The sequence below is a fragment of the Mycteria americana genome, chromosome Z (genome assembly GCF_035582795.1).
Source record: "Mycteria americana isolate JAX WOST 10 ecotype Jacksonville Zoo and Gardens chromosome Z, USCA_MyAme_1.0, whole genome shotgun sequence".
NCBI classification, from domain to species: domain Eukaryota; kingdom Metazoa; phylum Chordata; class Aves; order Ciconiiformes; family Ciconiidae; genus Mycteria; species Mycteria americana.
The window spans coordinates 15364215-15385768 of NC_134396.1; the positions used below are offsets into that span (position 1 = coordinate 15364215).

Here is a 21554-nt window from a genome sequence, read left to right on the forward strand (position 1 = left end):
TACTAACAAAATTTCTGGGTTTTTTTTCTACTGCTTGTGTTGTTCTTGCTTTAAATAATGCTGCTGTGGCTACAAGAACTAAGGGAGCTTGCAAAAATGTAACTATTGAAAAATGAAGAACAAGTTTTTATTGGTTTACTTTCCCATATTCTTTAATATTATTTATCTACTTACCCTAGTTCTTTTTTTTTTAATAAATTGAAGCTACTTTGTACCCAAAAGATAAGACAAATTTCAGTTTATAATTTCAGAGGTTTTTTACGAAGTTCCTGAAATTTAACACCAAATGTGCTGAGTTTTAGTGATATTGATACTGATTATACAGAATACTTGGCTGTTCTGCTTACAACCAGAATGATGATTTCTAGTCTGAAGAATTGAAGTTTCCATTATTAGCTTTCCCATTATTCAGTTAATAACTATGTAGTTAGTCAAACTGCCTAAATATGTCTATAAGTGTATTGGTCAAGCAGCACTGAAAATGAAAGCAGTAGTTTTGCTTGAGTTGTTGACAAAATATGAACTTATTAATGAGGATTAAGATTCAGTGCTTAGGAAATACTGCTATTTGGGGTGCTTTTGCTTTGTAATTAAAGGGAGTATAAAATTTTTGTGGTTTAATTTTATTATGTAAACTTTTTTGTTTAATGAGATCTTTAGTTGTGCTTTTGTAGGTTGTGGAGCTAATATAGCAAATGGATTTGTTTTTTAGAGGAATGTGTTTATAAAATTACAGAGGTTAGCTTTTTGATTGTTGTTTTCAGCACTTAATATTTTATTCTGACTAAAAGTCAATAGAAAGATATATCATGGTGGGTAGGTGCAAGATGATGCCTTCTGTTATTTCTCTGTATATACAGATCTCGAATGACAAAACTTCTCAGGAAAGTAGTGATTTATAGTGGTTTTAGTATTTACCTCCAGATCTACCTCTTAGGTTCTGTAGCTGCTAATACTTACTATTTGTCTTCATTCCTATCTACACACCTACCCTTCCTCCTTGTTCTGTTTTAGTAGTAGATAGTATCTGCTACAGGAAACTTGCACTCTACAAATGGTTGTGATTTTCATAGTTGTGTCACACTCGCAATCTGCTTGAGTTAAATACAGAAATAGTTGGTATTTGTGGCTTGTTTATATTTGCTACTGCTATTTTCTCCCTACCCTGTCCTCCCTAGTCCTCATGTGATACTTTCCAGGGTAGAGATGACTATGAATGGAAACCTTGGCATACTCTTCTAACAAAAGATGGAGGTATTCAGGAATATTCTACACTTGTTACAATTCCCTTATTTTATGAATGAATCCTGGAGAACAGTGATGCTCTCCTTTGGAAAAAATATATCCTGAAGAGAATGTTCCTTGTTCTGAAAAATAAAAGCTGGTGTATGATGCTGGTAGAGCAAGTAGTACAGTTAACTAGATAGGCCTTCCTTAAGGTCGGGCTTCAAACACATGTCAAATTGGTTTGTTTTTTTTAATTGGGGATGGGGGTGAGTTGCAAAAACACAGCAGCTGATTTGTAATCATAGATCGATTTCCTCATATAGACTTCTGATACTATTTTACTTCCTGAGCATTTTTCTGAGAAACTAGTTTTCTGAGTATCGTGTCAGTCAAAAATTTTGATTTCTGTAGACCAAAATGGCGCGCTTTTTGCCAGAAGGCGGAAACCATTCTGGTACGCTCTTTGCCTGCAATTCCCTTTTGTTTATATTGGGAGAATCTAGCTGGACAGCCTGCACACGACGTAGCCGTGGCACTGTGATGTAGAAATAAAGATTGAATCTTGGATTAGTGCTAACCTTATTTTAAAACTTGGTAGTTATAAAACCAGTACAATACTGCCATCCAGTACCACTCAGGCAGCTACTTCATTCATCCATTCTACTTGGAGAAGGGATACTTCTAGTTAAACTAGAAGTGCAACAGCACAGTTGAAGCTGCAGCCCCTTGCAGAAGAAAATGCATTTATCAGTGATGATCAGCTGTGCAAGTTGATTAAGTAACCATTCGGTCTTAGTTCTGTAGTACTGTTTCTCCAGTATACAAGTGGCAGTATTCACCTGAAACTTCCAGCACTTGAGAACAAACACTTCTTATCTTTCTCGCCACAGTGACATAGCTGTCAGGACAAGGTGTTTTAACTGGGAAGTCTGCTGTTTTCGGTTGGACAAATGCAGAAATCCATTTAAATTTTGAGATTCTCAAATTTAAAGTTTCAGAATTGCAGTCTTGTGTGCCTTAAGTATCTGGGATAAGGCAAACCAGAAAATCTCTCCGAGACTGGTTCTCAATTCAGTCTTAAGTTATCAAAGTGGAAGCCAAAGGGCAGATCTGATGAAGGGAGTTCTGAGTAGATGACTTCCTTGCTTATGTCTTTTGGAGCAGGGTGGAGAACTAGCAACAAGGTGCTCCAGAAAATGATTTTGTTGAAAATACAGTGTAAGGAATATGAACCTCCTGACCTTTAGTTTCTGAAGTTATTCTTACTGAATGGAATTACTCTAACATACAGGTAATGTAACTATTTTTCTGGTGTGTTTAACTGCTCCATCAGCATTTTAAGTCCTTCAGAAAAAGTGTCCTATTAGAGGTCAACATGGTTGAACTAGAAGAGCTGGAAGGAAGGGAGAGAAGAAGTTCATACATGAGATTTTTGGACGTTAGAGGTATGGAGAAGACCCTGTCCTGCTGAAGAGGAGGAAACAGATGTGGCAAGAAGTCATCAAACTAGAGAGGGAGAGAAGAGGTTTTATCTTCTTCACAGCCAGATTATAGCATTTTTAAGTCTTGCATAAATGTTACATCTTAGAGGTATTCCTATATAATAATAAGGGACAAACTTCTGCAGGAGTTGAACAGTGTATGTAAATAGATACGGTGCACCTTTGATAACTCAGACCCAAAGGGGCTGTGGAAAATAATATTGATAACCATTTATATGAAAGTAGACAGTTTGATTATGTTTAAGGAGGTACAGACAATAGGTTGGATTGTGTATTATTCAGGTTGTGGTTTATTCATTGTGTTGTAGCTTTTGCTTTGCATTAATTGCCTTTGTGGGCAAGGTCCTGTGGGACTTGATTGTGACTGTACAGATTATTTTTTTCAGAAAATTCAGGAGGTGTGCAGTGATAGATTGCTGGTTCTGATTCAGGACCATTAAGAGCTCTTTGAGCATCTAGTGTTTCCCATTGGATTTGGGAGTTTAGCTTAACCATCAAAATACAAAACTTGATTTATGATTTTTGTGTTACAACAATACATTTTCTTCAGCAAAGTGATATAAAAGTGAATGAGATAATACTGTGCGCAAATTATGTCTGGTAGTTTTTGAAATGTGCTATGGATATCACTTAATAGAAAGGTGTCGCTGTGGTTTTTTTTTCCTGTTGGTGAATACATGTTTAGATGTCTGCAAATGCATATATCATCTGTTGCACAATTTTTTTTAAGTGCTCTTAAGATGCTTGCCAAGACTATGTACTGCACAAGCACTTGCTTGTCTATCATTGCTTCCTGGCCCACCAGTAATACCTTAGAAACCTGAACTCTGAAGGCCTCTATGCTGCCTCCCTCCTCTCATGCTTTCTCTGCCTGAGCCAATTGTCTTATTGACAAGAATATACCTTCGGTGTTCTTTGACTTTCATTCCTAACTTAAATATACAGCCTAGAGAAGTAACTGCTTGCCATTGCTTCTCCTGCATCTTTTAGATTTTTTTAAAAGCATGCTTATCTGTTGGCAAGCAATTCCAATGTGTGATGCATAAAAAATTGGTTTGAGATTTAGTTAATGATTTTTTTTTTTATTGATTTATTCATTCATACTAGGTTTTTCATTATTTGAACATGCCTTTGTCGTGGCCATGTCACAGGCCTGTGGCATAACAGGCTGCCCAGGGAAGTGGTTGAGTCGCCATCCCTGGAAGTATTTAAAAGACGTTTGGATGAGGTGCTTAGGGACATGGTGTAGTGGTGGTCTTGGTAGTGTTAGGTTTATGGTTGGACTCAATGATCTTACAGGTCTTTTCCCAACCTATATGATTCTGTGATTCTGTGATAGGTATATGTCAGTGCAGTGACTTCCCTTTAATTTTTGACAGTCAACTGAAAGGGGAAAAAGGGGAAAAATATAGAAATGTTTTTTATTTTTCTTTTTTAACTAGTCTGAAAGTAATATGTAGTTGTTCCTTCCCAGATGTATTTGTCCTTCTGAAAAGAGCGTAATCAATGCTGTCCTTGAATCTTAAAGATGCAGGAGTAGAATGTTGTATTTGATATGAAGGCTTGATTTCACTTGCATAACTAACCTTCCTTCAAAGATTGTGGTGCTATCACTGATGTACAATAATCGTTCACGCATAATTGTCATATTTGGTTTTCATATCAGCACTGCTGCTAATGTTTAAATTATGTTGAAATATAATTGCCCTATAGAGGGGTTGCAGAGGTTCTTTAATCCATCTCTCAGCGCAGCAGATTGAATAATCTGGAATGGAGGAATACATTGATTCTCTGAGGATGGATGCATTTCTGCTCTGAGACTGCTTAAAATGACAGCTGAATCTGATACAATTTCAGGTTGGGAATTGGTCAAAGTCAAGACATACCTGTTTCAAGAAGCATCAGATTTAATGTGCCTGTGCTGTACTTGTAAAGGTAATGGCAAAAAGCAGGTTACTGGAACTGGAAAAATTCCTCTGATCCCCAACAAAACCCAGAGGAGCGCATTAATTAATTCAGAAAAAGATATATTTGATTCAGGAAAACCTGTCAAGAGAATTGATGTATAATTGGTTTTAAATGTAATCAGTTGAAGGTGATATCTTTCTAGAAAAATGCTTCTACTAAACATTGAGCTTTATGCACAGATGAGTGACTGAGATGTCATGGAAACAACAGAATTTATCTTATCTGTTTTTTCCTTCTGGCCTGAAATAACTTACTTCTTGCAATTTTGCTACTTGTGGTTTATTACCTTTGTATCAGTTATCACAGAATTACAGAATGGAAAGTGATGGAAAGCTTGGTAGCACTTCATGGTTATACGACCATTTCTTTACAATGTCTACTACATCAGTGTCTGAAACTTAAAATATGGTTGTATCCAGTAAGAAAAAAAAAAACAAAACTGCAGACCCCTAAGGAGAGTGCAGTAACTTCAGGAAATGTGTAACACTAGCAATATGCTACTAAAGCTAATTCATGGATGTGTTGGAATCTTTTGATGAGGATGTTGGATGGATAGGTGAAAAATCGTCTCTTTTCAAGTCAAGATATGTAAATATTAAAAATAAGTGGTAACAAGATATGATGTGTCCAAGCACTGAGATGTGAAAGTAGTCCTGCATTCAAAGCTGTCCAACGGCCATGTCAGATAACAGGAGCATTAATGTTCTTTCTAATGGGAGGGAAAAGAAGAGAAACTGCTAAAACTCCCCAGAACTCTTCAGATGTTATAATGGAAAACCAGCCATAGTTTCTGTCATGTGATATTCTTTGTAGAAGTTTTTCTATATAAGCATCACTAGGTGTAAGCCACACTTTCATACAGGCTGCATTCATGTAAGCCATGGAGGACATTCCAGATCTTAGCCAGCTGCTGGTGTTAGTTTAATCTGGTAAGGAGCTTTATTTAAAACTTATGTAAAAGTATTTTCCTGTTGGCTCTCCATGATGATTTTATTGGAATATTAGTTAAAGGTGGTGGAGCAGAAGTCCACTTACTTTACCAAGAATAGTCTGTCTCCCAAACTGGTTTTAAGACAATTTAGCAAGCCCTTTGAGGTTTTTTGGTCTTCTGTTTTGTTTTCAGATGACGAGGGCTGTTGGCTTTCTGCACTAGTATCAACCTCCATGTGAAACTTTGAAACCTGTTGTTTTGCTATGAATTGTGTTTATAGATGTTCTGGGGTGATTATTCTAAAAAACCAGTCTTACAGGTACGCCTGAGGACATGTCTTTTTTTCTCTCTTCAAACTGCTGCTGTATACTATCTCCTGTGTGTATCTGTCTCTTAAATGGATATGCTTTCCTTACTGAAATACTCAAGGTATGGCCTAAAGCTCAGTGTGTTTCAGTCCAAAAGCTCAATGCCATTTGATGTGGCACCTGGGTCAGAAGAGCAGAACTGCAATCTTTATTTCACTCTTTCTAATCAGCATTTACTGACTCAAATGTGAGAGAGATCATTTATCAGTAAGTAATTGCAGGTCTCTTACGTACGTGTTTCATTTGTTCCATCTTTAATAACTTCTTAGCCCGCTATCACATTCAAAACTTTTTTTTTTTATTAGCATTGGCTTTTGAGGTCATAGGATTTCTTGTGTCTCCGTTTGAGAACATGAGAGCCATTATCATCCCTCTTGTTATTGTATCTGGCAGGGAGACAGAACCTGAATGGTACTGAATCTAAGATGACTTTTTTCTATTTGTAGGCACCTAAAAGCTGTGTGAGAGAAAGACTTTTAGAAGTGAATCGCTTTAGTTGTACTTTAGTTTGGTGATGAGGTTCTGAATTGTGATTTCTTTTTCCAGAGCTGAGTTCAGAAAACCTCAAAAATTGCTTTAAGATCATCAATGCTTATATTTTCTTATCGTCATCTGAATTTTTACAGGTATGTTACCATTATATAAAGATTCATATTAGTACCTTAGTACCTTACTGGCAAACTATTTTTTATCTCATGTTGGAAAACATCGTACACACAAACGTTTATACTCTTATTCATTTATGTGTATACAAGCATATTGTTCTAACGTTAGCTCTTCATGGCACATGGTGGACAAGATTATTATTTAGAATTAGTGTTTTGTGGATTGATTTAGTACTTTTGTACCTGAAAAGATGCTATGCGGGGTAGTGATAGTTACTTTAATTATTGTACCAGGTTAAAATTATGATCGTAAATTCTAGCAAGAATTGAACTAGAGCTATTATGCCTTGTTCTCACACGTTCTACATTAGAAAATTCATTGAGATTGATTATTTAAAAAACCTGCAATGTTAAAAAAAACCCAAAATGCTTACATTAAATTTTAATTAGTTCAGGAAAGAAGAGCGTTTTATCATATATGATCTTTGAAGAGAAGCTGGGTCTTTGGACATATTGTAATCCCTAATGTGTTCAGTTCTGAAATATATACATAGGTATAAAACATGTTTGCATAACACCTTCTTTTGCATTTAATTTCAGATGTATGCTGCTGACTTATGCCGGTCATTTTGTGGTCTTTTGAAGGACATAACTACTGAAGGTCAAGTTCAAGTTTTAAAGGTAGAGTGTAATAAAAATAATACGCAGATATTCAGCGCTGCACATCCGTTACTCTTGCTAGTGTTTTGTCAGGTTAGAGTAATATTTTGAAGTATGATGAATGTAGAACATGTAGAAGAAAACAGTTTATTTAGCACATATTGACATTGGAGTCAGTGGTGTTTTAAACTACGTATTTAAAGTGTGTGTGTGTGTGTATAGAGAGTGCATATATACACCCATGTATTTTTTAAAAGTACTACTTTTCCCAGGAGGAGGTTAGTATAGCCTTAAATAGAGCACCCTAAAAGATAATCACGTAACACACAGTCCCTGTACCCTCTCTGCAATGCTTTCATTACTTCATGTGATTCCAAAGTGTTGTCCTTAGGTAAATGAGTTCCAAGCTAGTTTGAGTCCTCTTTGTATAGATGGATTTGGATTAGGAGACCTTCATATCTCTCCCATTTGATTATTTTCTAGATTACTAGAGAAAGGTGGTTAGTGAGGGCTTGGATCTTCATGAAAATAGTTTGTTCTACAGCCTGGCAACAGCACACTTAAACAGCCAGATGACCAGTCACTGCATTGCAAAGATAATACTATGTATAGAAAATCTTGAGAGCATTGAGTTGCAAAACAAGGATTGTGTTTGGGTCAAAGTTACTTGATTTAATATTTGGCTATCAGTGGACTCATGGAAGTTGTAGAAAGTTAATCAAAGCTTTTTATTTCTAATTGAATTTTAGAATGGAGAAGAGTACCACAGTATAATACAAAAGATACTTACACTTCTAATTACAAAATAAAAGGGCAAAATCAGATTAATGTGTTTTAAGAGTTGTCCTAATTCAGTTTTCAGCTTTGTTCAGAATTTAGAAAAAATTTCATTACTTGGATGAAAATGCAACATTAAGAAATGATTCGGCCCTAAAGTCAAAATTCTACTTGTGGACTAATAATCTAGGTTCATTTTGAGTGCTTCTAATCAAAACATGCAAAGGTAATTATCTAATTGCGATATCTAGCCATCCAAATCTGAGTTTTGTCTGTACCCTGTCGACCAGTATTGATCCCTTTGCTGCTAATACAAACAACAATAATAACATTATATCTACTATTTTTTAATATTAGTTTTCCTTTTTTGTATTCAATACCAATAAGAAAAATAATCATACAGTTCATTTTTTGTAACTGCACATTTGAAAAACTGGCAAGATAAGGGTTAAGTAATAAATCTGTATACATATGTGTATTATAATAAAAACTGTCCAGGTGATTTTATGACTAAATAAGCACCAAATGATCAAGGTTCACTTTTTATTTTTTTCTGCATTTCTGTATGACCGCTAGAACCTAATAGGGCTGGAGCTAAGCTTTTCCAGTCTTTATTGAATGTTGGATGTATGTGCTCTGTATCACATTCCTTTGTGTAGCATACTTGCATTTGTACCATAACATCATGTTCAAATAGTCTTTGCTTTTGGCATAAGTAGCTATTGTAATGGCAAGAACTGTTTAAATAGAGTTGCTAGACATTTTTCAAAGTACTAAAAAAACCCTATTTTTGCACAAACTTCAAATTGTATTATGAAAGAGATGTTATGAAATTCATAAGCTTTTGAAATATTAAGCATGAAACTTTAAATGTGTCTTTTGAAGAATTTCAGGAAATAAGGTTGGAGTATGCACTGAAAGATAGTTGAGTAGTACCTGTAGTGTATTACTACTTATGTTTCCAGTGGCTGCACTAACTGGGAACTCTGTGTTGCTTATAAAAACCTGGACTTGAATTTAGTTCATTGTAAATGCAATGGAGGAAAAAAACTAGATCCCACCTACCTCCTTGGTGGGTTGCACAACTGCTTGCAGAATCCCAGTACAGAAGGAGAAGTTGATAGTCCTCCCTGTTGGTAGGTTCTGCTGTGAGGAGCTTAACGACTCCAGTTGTGGAATTTAAAATGTCAGTTCCTCTCTATCAATACTATTATTTAGGGTCTGTATTTGGACAAATGTTTGATGCAGCAGCTTTTAATCAGATCTCTCAAATGGAATGATGCTGCTAATAAGGAGTGGCGGTCCTCAGGTGCTGGTATTGGGACCAGCGCTCTTTAACATCTTTATCGGCGACATGGGCAGTGGGATTGAGTGCACCCTCAGCAAGTTTGCAGGTGACACCAAGCTGAGTGGTGCAGTTGGCACACTGGAGGGACAGGATGCCATCCAGAGGGGCCTTGACAGGCTTGAGAGGTGGGCCTGTGCAAACCTCATGAGGTTCAACAAGGGCAAGTGCAAGGTCCTGCACCTGATTCAGGGTAACCCCTGGTATCAATACAGGCTGGGGGATGAAGGGATTGAGAGCAGCCCTGCAGAGAAGGACTTGGGCGTACTGGTGGATGAAAAGCTGGACATGACCCAACAATGTGCACTCACAGCCCAGAAAGCCAACCATATCCTGGGCCGCATCAAAAGAAGCGTGGCCAGCAGGTCGAGGGAGGTGATTCTGCCCCTCTACTCCGCTCTGGTGAGACCCCACCCGGAGCACTGCGTCCAACTCTGGGGCCCCCAAAATAAGAAGGACATAGCCCTGTTGGAGTGGGTCCAGAGGAGGGCCATGAAGATGATCAGAGGGATGGAACACCTCTCCTATGAAGACAGGCTAAGAGACTTGGGGTTGTTCAGCCTGGAGAAGAGGAGGCTCTGGGGACACCTTATTGTGGCCTTTCAGTACCTGAAGAGGGCCTACAAGAAAGCTGGAGAGGGACTTTTTACAAGGGCATGTAGTGATAGGACAAGGGGTAATGGCTTTAAACTAAAAGAGGGCAGATTCGGACTAGATAGAAGGAAGAAATTCTTTACTGTGAGGGTGGTGAGGCACTGGAACAGGTTGCCCAGAGAAGCTGTGGATGCCCCATCTCTGGAATTGTTCAAGGCCAGGCTGGATGGGACTTTGAGCAACCTGGTCTAGTGGAAGGTGTCCCTGCCCATGGCAGGGAGTTTGGAACTAGACGATCTTTAAGGTCCTTTCCAATCCAAACTATTCTATGATTCTGTGATATAATATCATTTATCCACTTGGCTCCCAGTGTGGCCATGCATTAGCGGCAAGGTTTGTCCAGTATACTTTGAACACCTTCCTAGTATGCCTGCTTGCTTCCAGAAGGATAACTGAGCTATAATCCATGGAAGTATTTTTACAAAAAAGATGATGTTTTGTTAGGCATCACTATGCTGACTTGTTAAACAAAAAACCCCTAAGATAAATATTGGGAACAGAAACACCCGGGAAGGTTCTCTGTAATATTTTCCTACAAACAGCTTTGGCTGGATTGAAAATAGACATTAGAACAGTAAATAAATGGATAAGGTTGAAAAACACTAATTTGGACTAATGAGACGACTTATCGCAAGATTGCTGAGGCTTGTTGTGACTTGATTTTCTAGTTATCTGAGGCAGACAATAAAAGGTTTGAAAAGACTCTGTACAAGGAACAAATGAGTTAGCCAAAACTTCCAGTACCTGGAAAAGATGAGTGGGGGAAGAGTTATGTTCACCTCCATATAACAGTGTATTAAAGGTCTACAAAATTGAGAGGCATTGAAAGGGGTCAACTGCTTAACGTCTCTCTCAAGGCAAGAAATAGAGCACTAGTAGGCCCTCTGTTTCTTAGTGGAGGCTTAGTAGTAGAGGCTTAAATGAAGCTAGTAGGAATAAGGTTCAAAAAGAAAATAAGATTTAGGGGAGACTGGACAAGAGCGCAGAAGAGTAGTTCCTTGTGGAAGTCCCTCTAAGCTGAAAGTAGGTGGAGACTGAGAGGAGTGTTTAAGGGAGGTACCTTTATATGCTTTATACACATCAGTGTGCAGGTGTGTGGTCTCTGTCCTTACTACCCATAGGACTGGACAGGCCCATTATTGTCACAGCCTCTTCCCCTGTCCATCTTGGTACAAGGCAAGAGTCCAAACAGCTGGGTGAAAGAAGGCCTGAAGACCACAGGAAAAACTTACTTCAGGGAACAGTTCATGGGGGGGGAAAAAGAGCTGAGAAGCAAATGATAAAGAATGTAAAAACTGGGAACCAGAGCAACGTATTGAGAGTAGCACATCTGAGAGCACTTGTGCTTACTTGATCACCTGCAAAGAGATGGTAGGTCCTAATCAATGGTTCTTCAAAAAAGTGACAGGACAAAGGTATGGAAATAAGCCTTCAACTGCTGGTACTCCTCCCTGCCAACCCACCTCATGAAGCTGCTTTTCCTGAAGCCTTATCAAGGTCCTTCCTTCCAGCCCACCTCATCAGCTTTGTCAGGGCCAAGAGGAGGCTGATGAGGAAGTGCTCGGCTAGGTGGGTTTCACTTGGCATATCAGTTTTCATCAGGTCAGTTAGGCAGATCAGGTTTGCAGGTACTTCACTAGAATATACTTTCAGCAATCCTGCAGTTTGCTGGTATTTAATAGTAAACATCCTACCAGGACTTTATATATAGACCAGTAATGTAGTTTAAAGCTTCAGTTAAGATTTTTAAATGTACTTTACTAATTGTCTAATTTGGTTTTGTTCTTAAGGTTGTGGAAAATGTCCTAAAAGTAAACCCTGTTTTGGGTCCTCAAATGTTTCAACCCCTTCTGCCATCAATATTCAGGGGGATTATAGATGGGGAGGTAAGAGTTACTCTTTAACTACTCTCTACTTTTCCTTTCCTTTTCCATCATATTGATGTTAGTTTTCTGTTGTTTTAAAAGCTTCTGATAGATCTTTGACAGCTATTTTAAATGTCTGTAAAAGTAACATAGTAGTGCAAGAGTTAAAGCAACATATCCATCACTTATTTTGTCATTGGATTATTAAAATGTCTTCTGATTTAAGACTAATAAATTCATTGCTCCCTATTCAAAAAGGTATTAGTCTGGGTTAAAGTTTTCAGGTAAATCTTGGCATTTTTTTTTCAAGTAGGCAAGTCTACAAAATACTTACTGTTATATTGTTAAATGCTGAATTTAATAGAAATAAATCTGTAGCTTCTTTTAAAATTAAAAGTAATAACAAAAGATAATAAACTAATGAGCTTATTACTCCAGTTAGATTACTCCAGTATCCAGTTAATTTTGAGGCACTTGCAAATTAGTTGTTGGCAGAGGTATTATAGTTTCTCTCAGTGAAATAAATAACAACTTCTTCAGAAATACTAAGCACTTCTTAATGTTACTAAAATTGTAAACAGTAATTTTTAACCTGTTGTGGTTTACCCCCAGCCAGCAACTGAGCCCCACCCAGCCGCTCGCTCACTCCCCCCCAGTGGGATGGGGGAGAAAATCGGAAGGGTAAAAGTGAGAAAACTCATGGGTTGAGATAAAGACAGTTTAATAGGGAAAGCAAAAGCCGCGCACACAAGCAAAGCAAAGCAAGGAATTCATTCACTCCTTCCCATGGGCAGGCAGGTGTTCAGCCATCTCCAGGAAAGCAGGGCTCCATCACGCGTAATGGTTACTTGGGAAGACAAACGCCATCACTCTGAATGTCCCCCCCTTCCTTCTTCTTCCCCAGCTTTACATGTTGAGCATGACATCCTATGGTATGGAACAGCCCTTTGGTCAGTTGGGGTCAGCTGTCCCAGCTGTGTCCCCTCCCAGCTTCTTGTGCACCCCCAGCCTCCTCGCTGGTGGGGTGGGGTGAGGAGCAGAAAAGGCCTTGAGGCTGTGTAAGCACTGCTCAGCAACAACTAAAACACCCCTGTGTTATCAACACTGTTTCCAGCACAAATCCAAAACATAGCCCCATATTAGCTACTGTGAAGAAAATTAACTCTATCTTAGCCAAAAACAGCACAGAACCATAATCAACTTTGAAAGTAATTTTTTTATCAGTACAATATACTTTTTATTCCTTAAGATGCAGGTTTTTAAATTTAAAGTAAAATCACCTTGCAAGTTGACTTGGCTGTTTGGAGGAAACTGACATTGAGATTGTGGTAGTTTTCCTCTTGTAAGAATTGAGAAACTCTGGTAAAGATTGCTTGCTCAGTCTTGTGTTCTTAAGAGTCTTTTAAATTACAATTTACAATTTACAATTTAATAAAATACATAAAGAGTGCATGCAAGTATTTTCCATGTATTTCTGCTCTGTATGTTAAATATTTTTCTGATAATTAAACTAAGCTCCCTTTGTTTTGATTTACTTTCGTTTCAGAGATACCCAGTGGTGATGTCTACTTATCTGGGGATCATGGGTAGAATTCTACTACAAAATGCAGGGTTTTTTTCATTGCTTTTGAGCCAGATGGCATGTGAACTGGGTCAGGAGGTAAGGATTTTTGTCGTGGTATTTCAGCTGGATTGCATGTGGAAGTCTTGCGTTCTTTTGACCTGAAAGAACTTTTTCCCTCTGTTTTCCATGCTTGTTCCTCTCCAGTCCACCTTGGAAAGGTGCCCTTTCCCCTCCTTTCGTCCTTCCCCTGAACATCCTGAAACAAGTTTTACATGTTCCCACAATTACCTTAAAACATCTCATTAAAAGTTTTATACAATCTCTAAATTCTCTTCCCATTTCATCCCCAAAACCATATAAACCCCTTTAGTTTGCATGGTATTGCAGGGTGAGAGTTTCTTTCCTTGTGCCATCTTGATGGGTCTTGTACCAGGGGTAATGGTCTAATCATTCTCCAGTGAGTTTCTACAAGTATCATGTTCCGTGTGCTCCGGTTTCACTAATGAGGTTACTGAGGTTCTTTTGCTACAAGTGTTCTACTATGTCTTTAAGTGAAATTTAGTAATTTTCTTATCCTTAGGCATAATACAGTTGTCCAACAGGTAATGACAAGTCTTTTTTTTTATTTGTCACCAGTGAAGGTAAAACAGAGAATAAGTTCAGATGCTTTATATGTATTAGACTGTTGTACGAAAACTGTGTGAGTAATTCACTGTTCTGAATCAGTGCTCTGTCCATGAATTAAATGAATTTCGAACTTCTAGGTTACAATTAGTGGTGAGGAGGGGTTCAGGGCCTGGAAGCACTGTCATTGAAAATTTTAAAAATACCTGTTGCTTGCTACTTCTGTCAGGTATACATTATTGTATGGTGTCTTTCCCAGATTGAATAACATATTCAGTTGGTACAAAAAATTAAAATAAATTGTTTTCTAAATATGCTGAACTACTGATAAATGAAAAGGAACATTCTGTTTCCCATTGCAGTTGGACCAAATTCTTGGTAACTTGATTGAAATGTGGGTTGATCGGATGGATAACATCACTCAGCCAGAAAGAAGAAAACTTTCTGCTTTGGCATTGCTTTCACTTCTGCCATCATTGAATAGGTAAGCAAATGTATAATAAATAAGCATTCTTAAATAAGAATGCTTCAAAGACCCTTAAGATGGTTTTTAAGGCATTTCACAATTCTGCAGATAAATATTCCAATATAAGTAGTTTTATTGCCTCTCTTTTTGCCAAGAGAAACTTAAAAAGGTAGAATTTCCATGCTACATTATGTTAACTTTTTATTTGGCTTTATAGCAATATAGTAACCTTTCTTCTATTTCATGGAAAACGCCATTTAGTAAAAGTGAGGAAACAGCATGGCATATTTTATTGTCCATTCTCATGTTAACATTGAACTAGCTGTTTCTCTCATCTGTGATTAAGTAGTTGTTGTAGTTGGCTTGTTAGTATTTTGGTGTCCTTTCAAGGGAATAATGTTTGTTCAGTTTTCTTTCCTGTTGTGGGATCTGAACTTTCATCCTGGTTTTCCCCTTTATGACACTAAATGGAAGAGTTGCTGTGAAAGACTGTCAAACAGGTTTTGCACTGTAGATTTCTATAGCAAGCAGCTTTTACTGTTGTCCTTTCTCTAGCCATCGTCATTGCTGAATATACATACAAAACAAAAGTTTTTAATGAAAATGCTGAATAGTGTTACACTGACTTCTACATTGTCACTACTAGAGTTCATGTATAACACATGTTTAGGTGAGAGTTCAGTCCATACTTATCTTCAGATTATTCTTGTTTGTTTGAAAGTCAGGAAGACAAGACTGCATGCGTTTACATTTAGTCTGCTGGATTTCCTGAAAAGTCTTATCTAATGGGAATTTAGATGTTGTTCAGAAATCCTAAAGCTATGTTAGTATTTGTAAATCTGTAGAATACCTAGTGACTACGTAAAAAATCAGGGGAACACTACATGTAAAACTTACAGAGGCTTCATAGCCTTTAATGTGCACAGAAGCTTTCGGTTTTTGTCCTATATCATCAGGACAAACATCTAGCTAAAGGTGAACCAAGCAGCTGCTTTATGAGAAAGCTTTTGTGTTTTTCAGTAAATGTAACAATGTTATATTACTTATGAGCATATTCGAAATGTTCTTAAAGAAGTGTTATCTAAAATTGAAGGTGCTGAACTATGTGTCTGTCTTCCTGTGAATTTTCTTTTAAAGAGAGGAAGGAAAAAAGAAATTGTTTTAGATAACCATGTTATTTTGAACTACCTTCAGCTGCTCCAAATTTCCTGCTGTAAGAGCCAGTTATTTCTGGCAGTCCATTACATAATAAAACCTTCTGCAAATGACAGTGTTATTTTTCAGATACTCAAATCATTTAAGAAAGCTGCTTCTCAAATAAAAAGTCTCTTTAGTGGACATATTTATGTCAAAGCTATGAAAATCATATTTATGTCAAAGCTATGAAAATTTTACTATACAACTGATAGGCTGCCAGGGCCAAACATACCTTCAGACAGAATGTGTGAAATTGATTCTGTCAAGCGAGTTTTTTCCTTCTACTACTAAACAATGTGAGTCACTCTGGTTTTGCCATTTCATAGGGGTTGTATTACATATGCTTGCTGCATCTCACATCTGAAACTTGTGTTAAAAATAAATTTTTTTCAAAAGCAGGCTTCTTGTACAAGTTAATTTGCAAAGCTTCAGCAAAAATGTTCTAAGTATAATACAGTATTTAAACAAAATATTTTGATTCATATAAACAGCATTTTCAAGAAAAGCTTAAGTAATTTTTCCTGTTGGAGTACCTTGCTGACCAGGTTCCTGATTAAATATTACTTTGGACATCCAAAGCCAGTTCAAGATTACTCAGCTGCAGAGTCGGAACAGAACTTTGTCACCTGAGGATGGCCATGAGATGGGCTCGCTTGGGAAGGCCAAGCTGAGGGTGAGGTTCTACCCTCAGCTTGCTCCTGTACGATGATCAGGGGTGCTACCAGTAGCAAGCTCAGATTTTGAAGATGCTGCTACAGGGAAAACAGGCATCTGCACTGTGTCTAGCAATTCCTGAGGATTTGCTTTTATGCCAGTTGCTTCCTCTAGCCTATAGCTGGAGCTGTCCCAAGAGCATCAGGTTATTTTAGAGAGGAAAGGGAGGGAATAGACAAAAGTACTGGGGGAAAAATGAAGATAACAGGTATTCTCATTCTTCCCTCTGAGTTGCTTTATGGATAAAATGTTGGGGAAAATATTAAGGAGTGACCTTTTTTATTCTCCCTCTAAACTCTATAGTATTACTTCATTGCTTTTAGGTACTTTTCTAGTTAGTGGTCACGTTTATAACTATACATATGTGGACTTGGGACTTTCTGCAGGAAGCTAAAGCTTCCATCATTTTTCATTTAAAACCAGTATGGCAAAAATAATTTCCTGTTGCAAATATAGCGCCTTTGACAGCGTCACGAGTGAAGGATTGTAGAGCAGATAAGATGGGAATTGCTGCAGAGCAGTTGTAGTTCACAATGGTTCTCAGGCCAATTAGTTGGACTGAGCAGGTTATAAAGTGACAGTTTATTAGCCAAACTATAGCTTTCTTGTCTAGGCAATGTCATGCAGAGATACATGCAATGACACGTCTTTAGTACCAACAGTACCATTGCATTTTATCATGTATGCATATAGTCCTTTGATCCAGCATCCTGTTTATCTTCCTACACACAGCTGCATATTGTGTTAGTCTTTGGAAGTTCATATTAAAAAAAGAACAATAACTGCTTCTTTCCTGATTAGCATGTTGCAGCACCTTTTCACTTAGCAGTAATTTCCTGGTATTACTTGGGGTTTTTGCATAAGCTAAATACTACCTAATTATCTGCATTTGCTATCTGAGTCTGGCTATTCAATGTTAGCATTTTTTGTGTCTGACTGATATATGCATTCATATTATTTTCCATATTCTGTACTCTTACTGCCTGTCTGCCACTCATATCTATCCACATGCATTTTCATTCATTTACTAAAAGCTCTTGGTACTTCGTACAATAAATTAAAGACCTTTGTCTTTAAACTGATGTATATTAACAGTAGGGTCCAGTAACAAGATTTAGGCAGCAAGGATACAAGAAGTGTATCTTCTGGAGTAATGGTGTCTCCATGTTCAGCACACAAGGGAAGTATGCATAGACACACTATAGCTGGAACAGTGAGGGTTCTTTGAAAAACCAAAAGGAGTTGAAGTTTGGTGGAGGAGAATCATATCTGAGCTAGGGTGTGAGACATGAGAGGTGACAGCAACCTGGCTGAGTACATTCACAAATGTTATAATTTCCTGGTCTAGATCCAGTTCTATATTCCAGTTTATCTACAATCTTAATGGCTTGTTTATGAACCTACAGCTTCAAAAGTACTCTTCTAGTACAGTACAGTAGATGTAGTTGGATTTTATTAGATGTGCCATTGGTCCCCAAAATAGTGCCTAGTGAACATGGTCAGGAGCAGCAGTCTAACTTTTCTTTAGGCCATTGTGGAAAGGATTTGGGCCCCCGCCACCATCTCAGGTGGTACATTTTGAGACACATCTTCAGCCTTCTTTGTATTTCCTGAGACCAAAGTGGCTAAAATTGTACCTCATCCCCTTGTACCTATATATATATCTTGAAATAATCTTAATCAGCTTGCTTACTGTGCTTTTGTCACTTCGTGTAATGTCAGCATCACGGTATTTTGGAATGTCCTTATTTTGGGATACTGAAAGCTTTTAATGATTTATTTAGCAAAGTAGATTTCTCTCTTATTCCTCCAGTTATTATCTGTGTATCTTGGTCGAACACAAACAATACTGAAAGATGCTTAAGAGTGATAGGAATATTTTAGTCTCTAATAGGAAATGTAAACAGAATTTGGAAATATATTCTGTCAGTGATTGGCTTAGCTTGGTACCTAACTGTAAGCATGGGTAGCATTTGACACCATGTTGAAAGCTGAGCACTCCCTTTTTGCTGGTAAGTGTTACTAATGCTATGCCTATCATTCTTGAATGGGAGGTTGCCAAGGCTGATTTATTCGAAGTCAGTGCTTTCCAAAACAGTCCACTAATTTTGGTGCTTGAGGATAGGTTCATTCTTGGTGGACCTACTAGTGTAGAGTGGTACCACTTCAAAGTAGCGGAGACTCTACTGAGCTTGAAATACAAGGTATTTTAATTGTTCTTGTCTTTTTCCTTTTTAATTTGTGGTACACAAGTAGCATTTCCAGAGGCCAGTGTTAATTTTCCCCCTTTGAGTCAAATGTGTTTGTCTGGAAATCTATTGTGAGGAAAAGTTTAAGAGCCTAAGAGGTTCTCCAGGTTTCAGTGCTCATTTCTAATCATTATGTAAATGAATGTCTGCTTTTTCTCACTGCGTATCAAATGTGATAAGTCAGCCACTATGAGTTCTGCCAATTAGATAATTGGCATTCTGTGAGTATAAGTACTTACAGTATGCAATTATAAATCTTCATTAGGTTATTACAGAATTTTTTCCTCTGTCATTTGTTAAAGTTACTTTGTTATAAATTTAATTTTCCTCTTAAGAAGTTGTCTACATGTAATGTTAGGAAATGGCAAGAAAGTGCCTAATAAAATGTCATATTCTCCTTCAGGGTAGTTACGTCCTCATTTATAAAGTCAGAACTTGTTACATAACTAACTTGTACATCCTCCTATCATCCATAGGGATGATACTTGGAAGCCATTTCCCTATCTTTCCCTTCTTTTATTTTATTCCTCTAGTCCAAGATGTGCTCACCCACACATCTAATAGACTACTAGTATTAAAAGGAGCTCTTTAGGATTTTTGCAGTTGTCATCCATGTTTGGTGTTGGATTTGTTTAGTTTGCCTGCCAGGTGACAGTGCAGTTTTAATGATATGAGTGAAAAATGTGGCTTTGGTCTTAGTCTGAGTATCAGAGCCTGCATCATTCAGCGCGTTACATACAGTACCATGACTTCCTTAATTGTATGTCACATCATAGCATTGGCAAGAGGATGCACTCTTTAAACTTTCCTTGTTCACAATCTCCATTAATTTTTCTCCTACACCTAATTGTTAGTATGGACTGGTTAGGAACAAATTATCATTTCCCCTGAGACCCATAAGGTTTGTTTACAAGGGAAAATGTACCAAGTGATGGCAAGGGATTATGTCACTAAACGTAGCTGAACTGCTGCAGAAAGCAAACTGCAGTCATAAGGGATTGATTGCTGCTAGTATCTTGCTTTTGTTTGTGGCCTATATAAAGAATTTCAGAAGTCTTTCCTAAAACTCTTCTAAATATAATCTACCTTAAAATGGAATGTTTTAATTACATAAAAGACAGCAAAAGATGATAATGGAATAAATGGCTTTCTTCAAACTTTTTATCTTTGTCCTTTGTAATGTGCAGTTTACATGTTTGCAAATTAGTTATTGAATAAGCAGTGACTAAAGTATAGCATAATATTAAAAAATGTGTAAAAATCGCAAGATTGTAACAAACTTTGAAAAAAAAACCCCAAACAAACAAACAAAACCCCAGATTTGTAGCTGGTTTTCTACCTGAGTTTGTTCTGAGCTGTTTTGATACACCTACTTCTCTCTCTGCCTCATACTCTGTGAAATTTGAGACTGCCTGAGAGTAGCTGAGGTTTCTGGTGACTTTTCTTAACAGTGACAGACTATTACGATAAAGATACAAAAAGTGGTTAACAACACAACCCATGTCACTACAAGAACTTCTGCAAATAAGTATCGTCTTGAAAATTAACATTTTATATTCAAGCAATTTAATGAGAAAGTGAGGTTTTAAAACAAAACATCAGGTTTTGATATTGAGGAAATGCCTGGTGTAAAGAATGTTTGTATTTTTAAGGAAGAAATAGCTTTTGTATTTTGTGTGTGGATATTCTCTGCAGTAGTTTTCAGGAAATGCACTAATTGTTTATGTTTTCTCTTTTTGTAAAATTTTTAGAAGCTCTCAGTTGCTAATGCCAAGTGCATGCCCATCCTGTCTCCTAATGAGGAGGCAGTGTGCTGCTGAAAGCTGTACAATTGGGTTTAGTTTTGAAGCAGTTTCCAGAAGGTGAATTAGTTATTCCGGTTGAAATTTGGGAAATTACTTTGCTTGGAGTTCTTTAAACCTTTTTGTTTGAATTGCTTTCATATTGAGTACATTTCGTACTGCTTTTATCGTTTGAACAGAGTTTACTGAATATTGCAGTGAATAGTAAAGGCTAAATCTATAAACATAGTTATTCTCAGCATACCACATCTGTGGATTTCATTGATGTCCAGCCTTTTTCGTGTTACTGTTTTGTTCACAGACTTACTGCTCACTCCATAGAAGACTTTATTTTTTGTCAGTTTGCATGACAAATGCAGTTCCTTGGTGCAATAAGTATTTACTACTAGGTGAGAAATTTACTCTAATGATTTCTCAAATGAGCTCTTAGTTTCATAAGAGCTTTCTGTCATATTGTTTTACTAGAGTCTAAAGCCAAATAAGATTTCTAGAAGGGAAACTTATTTTCTTATCCTCAATGGGAAAAATAATTATATAGCTTTCACTTCTGTTTCTCAGCATGTTGCAAAACCTGCGTGATAATTTAATAAAAAATAATAAATGCCAAGGTTAACAAGGAAAATAAGTTAGCTTCATAATTTTGAAATAGTTTGTGATTTATGTTTACATATACAAATGTTTAGTACTGTGGGTTTATTAAACAGGAATGTTTTTGCTGGGTTATTAAGTTGGTATTAAAATTTCTCTGACTGTGTCTCCCCTTTGTAACTATCACTGTTGCTATAATGAGGGTGGGATAGCACTCTGTAGATAATCAGAAACTTTGAGATCATCTGGATGATAATAACAAAAAAGGGTTTTGAGGTGTGATAAGTTAACATTAATAAGGTGTCCACAGTAGGTGTTACTGGATGTGGATAGGTGAAACGAGATTAAGTGTGGATGTGTATGCTACCCAAGCAGTAGGTTAGTAGCTGAATTACTTTGACTTGCAGTCATATCTGGAGCATGATGTGGGCAGAAGGTGGTAGGTATT

The 21554-nt window shown here is 37.2% G+C and overlaps 1 protein-coding gene across 4 annotated transcripts in view; it reads left to right on the plus strand.

Annotated features, from left to right (window-relative positions):
* The window catches only part of IPO11 (importin 11), a 268429-nt gene that overhangs the window by 219264 nt on the left and 27611 nt on the right, over positions 1 to 21554 (plus strand). For all 4 annotated transcript variants that reach the window (XM_075527093.1, XM_075527095.1, XM_075527094.1 and 1 more), the window contains 5 exons: positions 6543 to 6622; positions 7202 to 7282; positions 11828 to 11923; positions 13449 to 13562; positions 14453 to 14574. In XM_075527093.1, coding sequence (XP_075383208.1) covers positions 6543 to 6622; positions 7202 to 7282; positions 11828 to 11923; positions 13449 to 13562; positions 14453 to 14574 — 493 coding nt within the window. The remainder of the gene's footprint in view (positions 1 to 6542; positions 6623 to 7201; positions 7283 to 11827; positions 11924 to 13448; positions 13563 to 14452; positions 14575 to 21554) is intronic.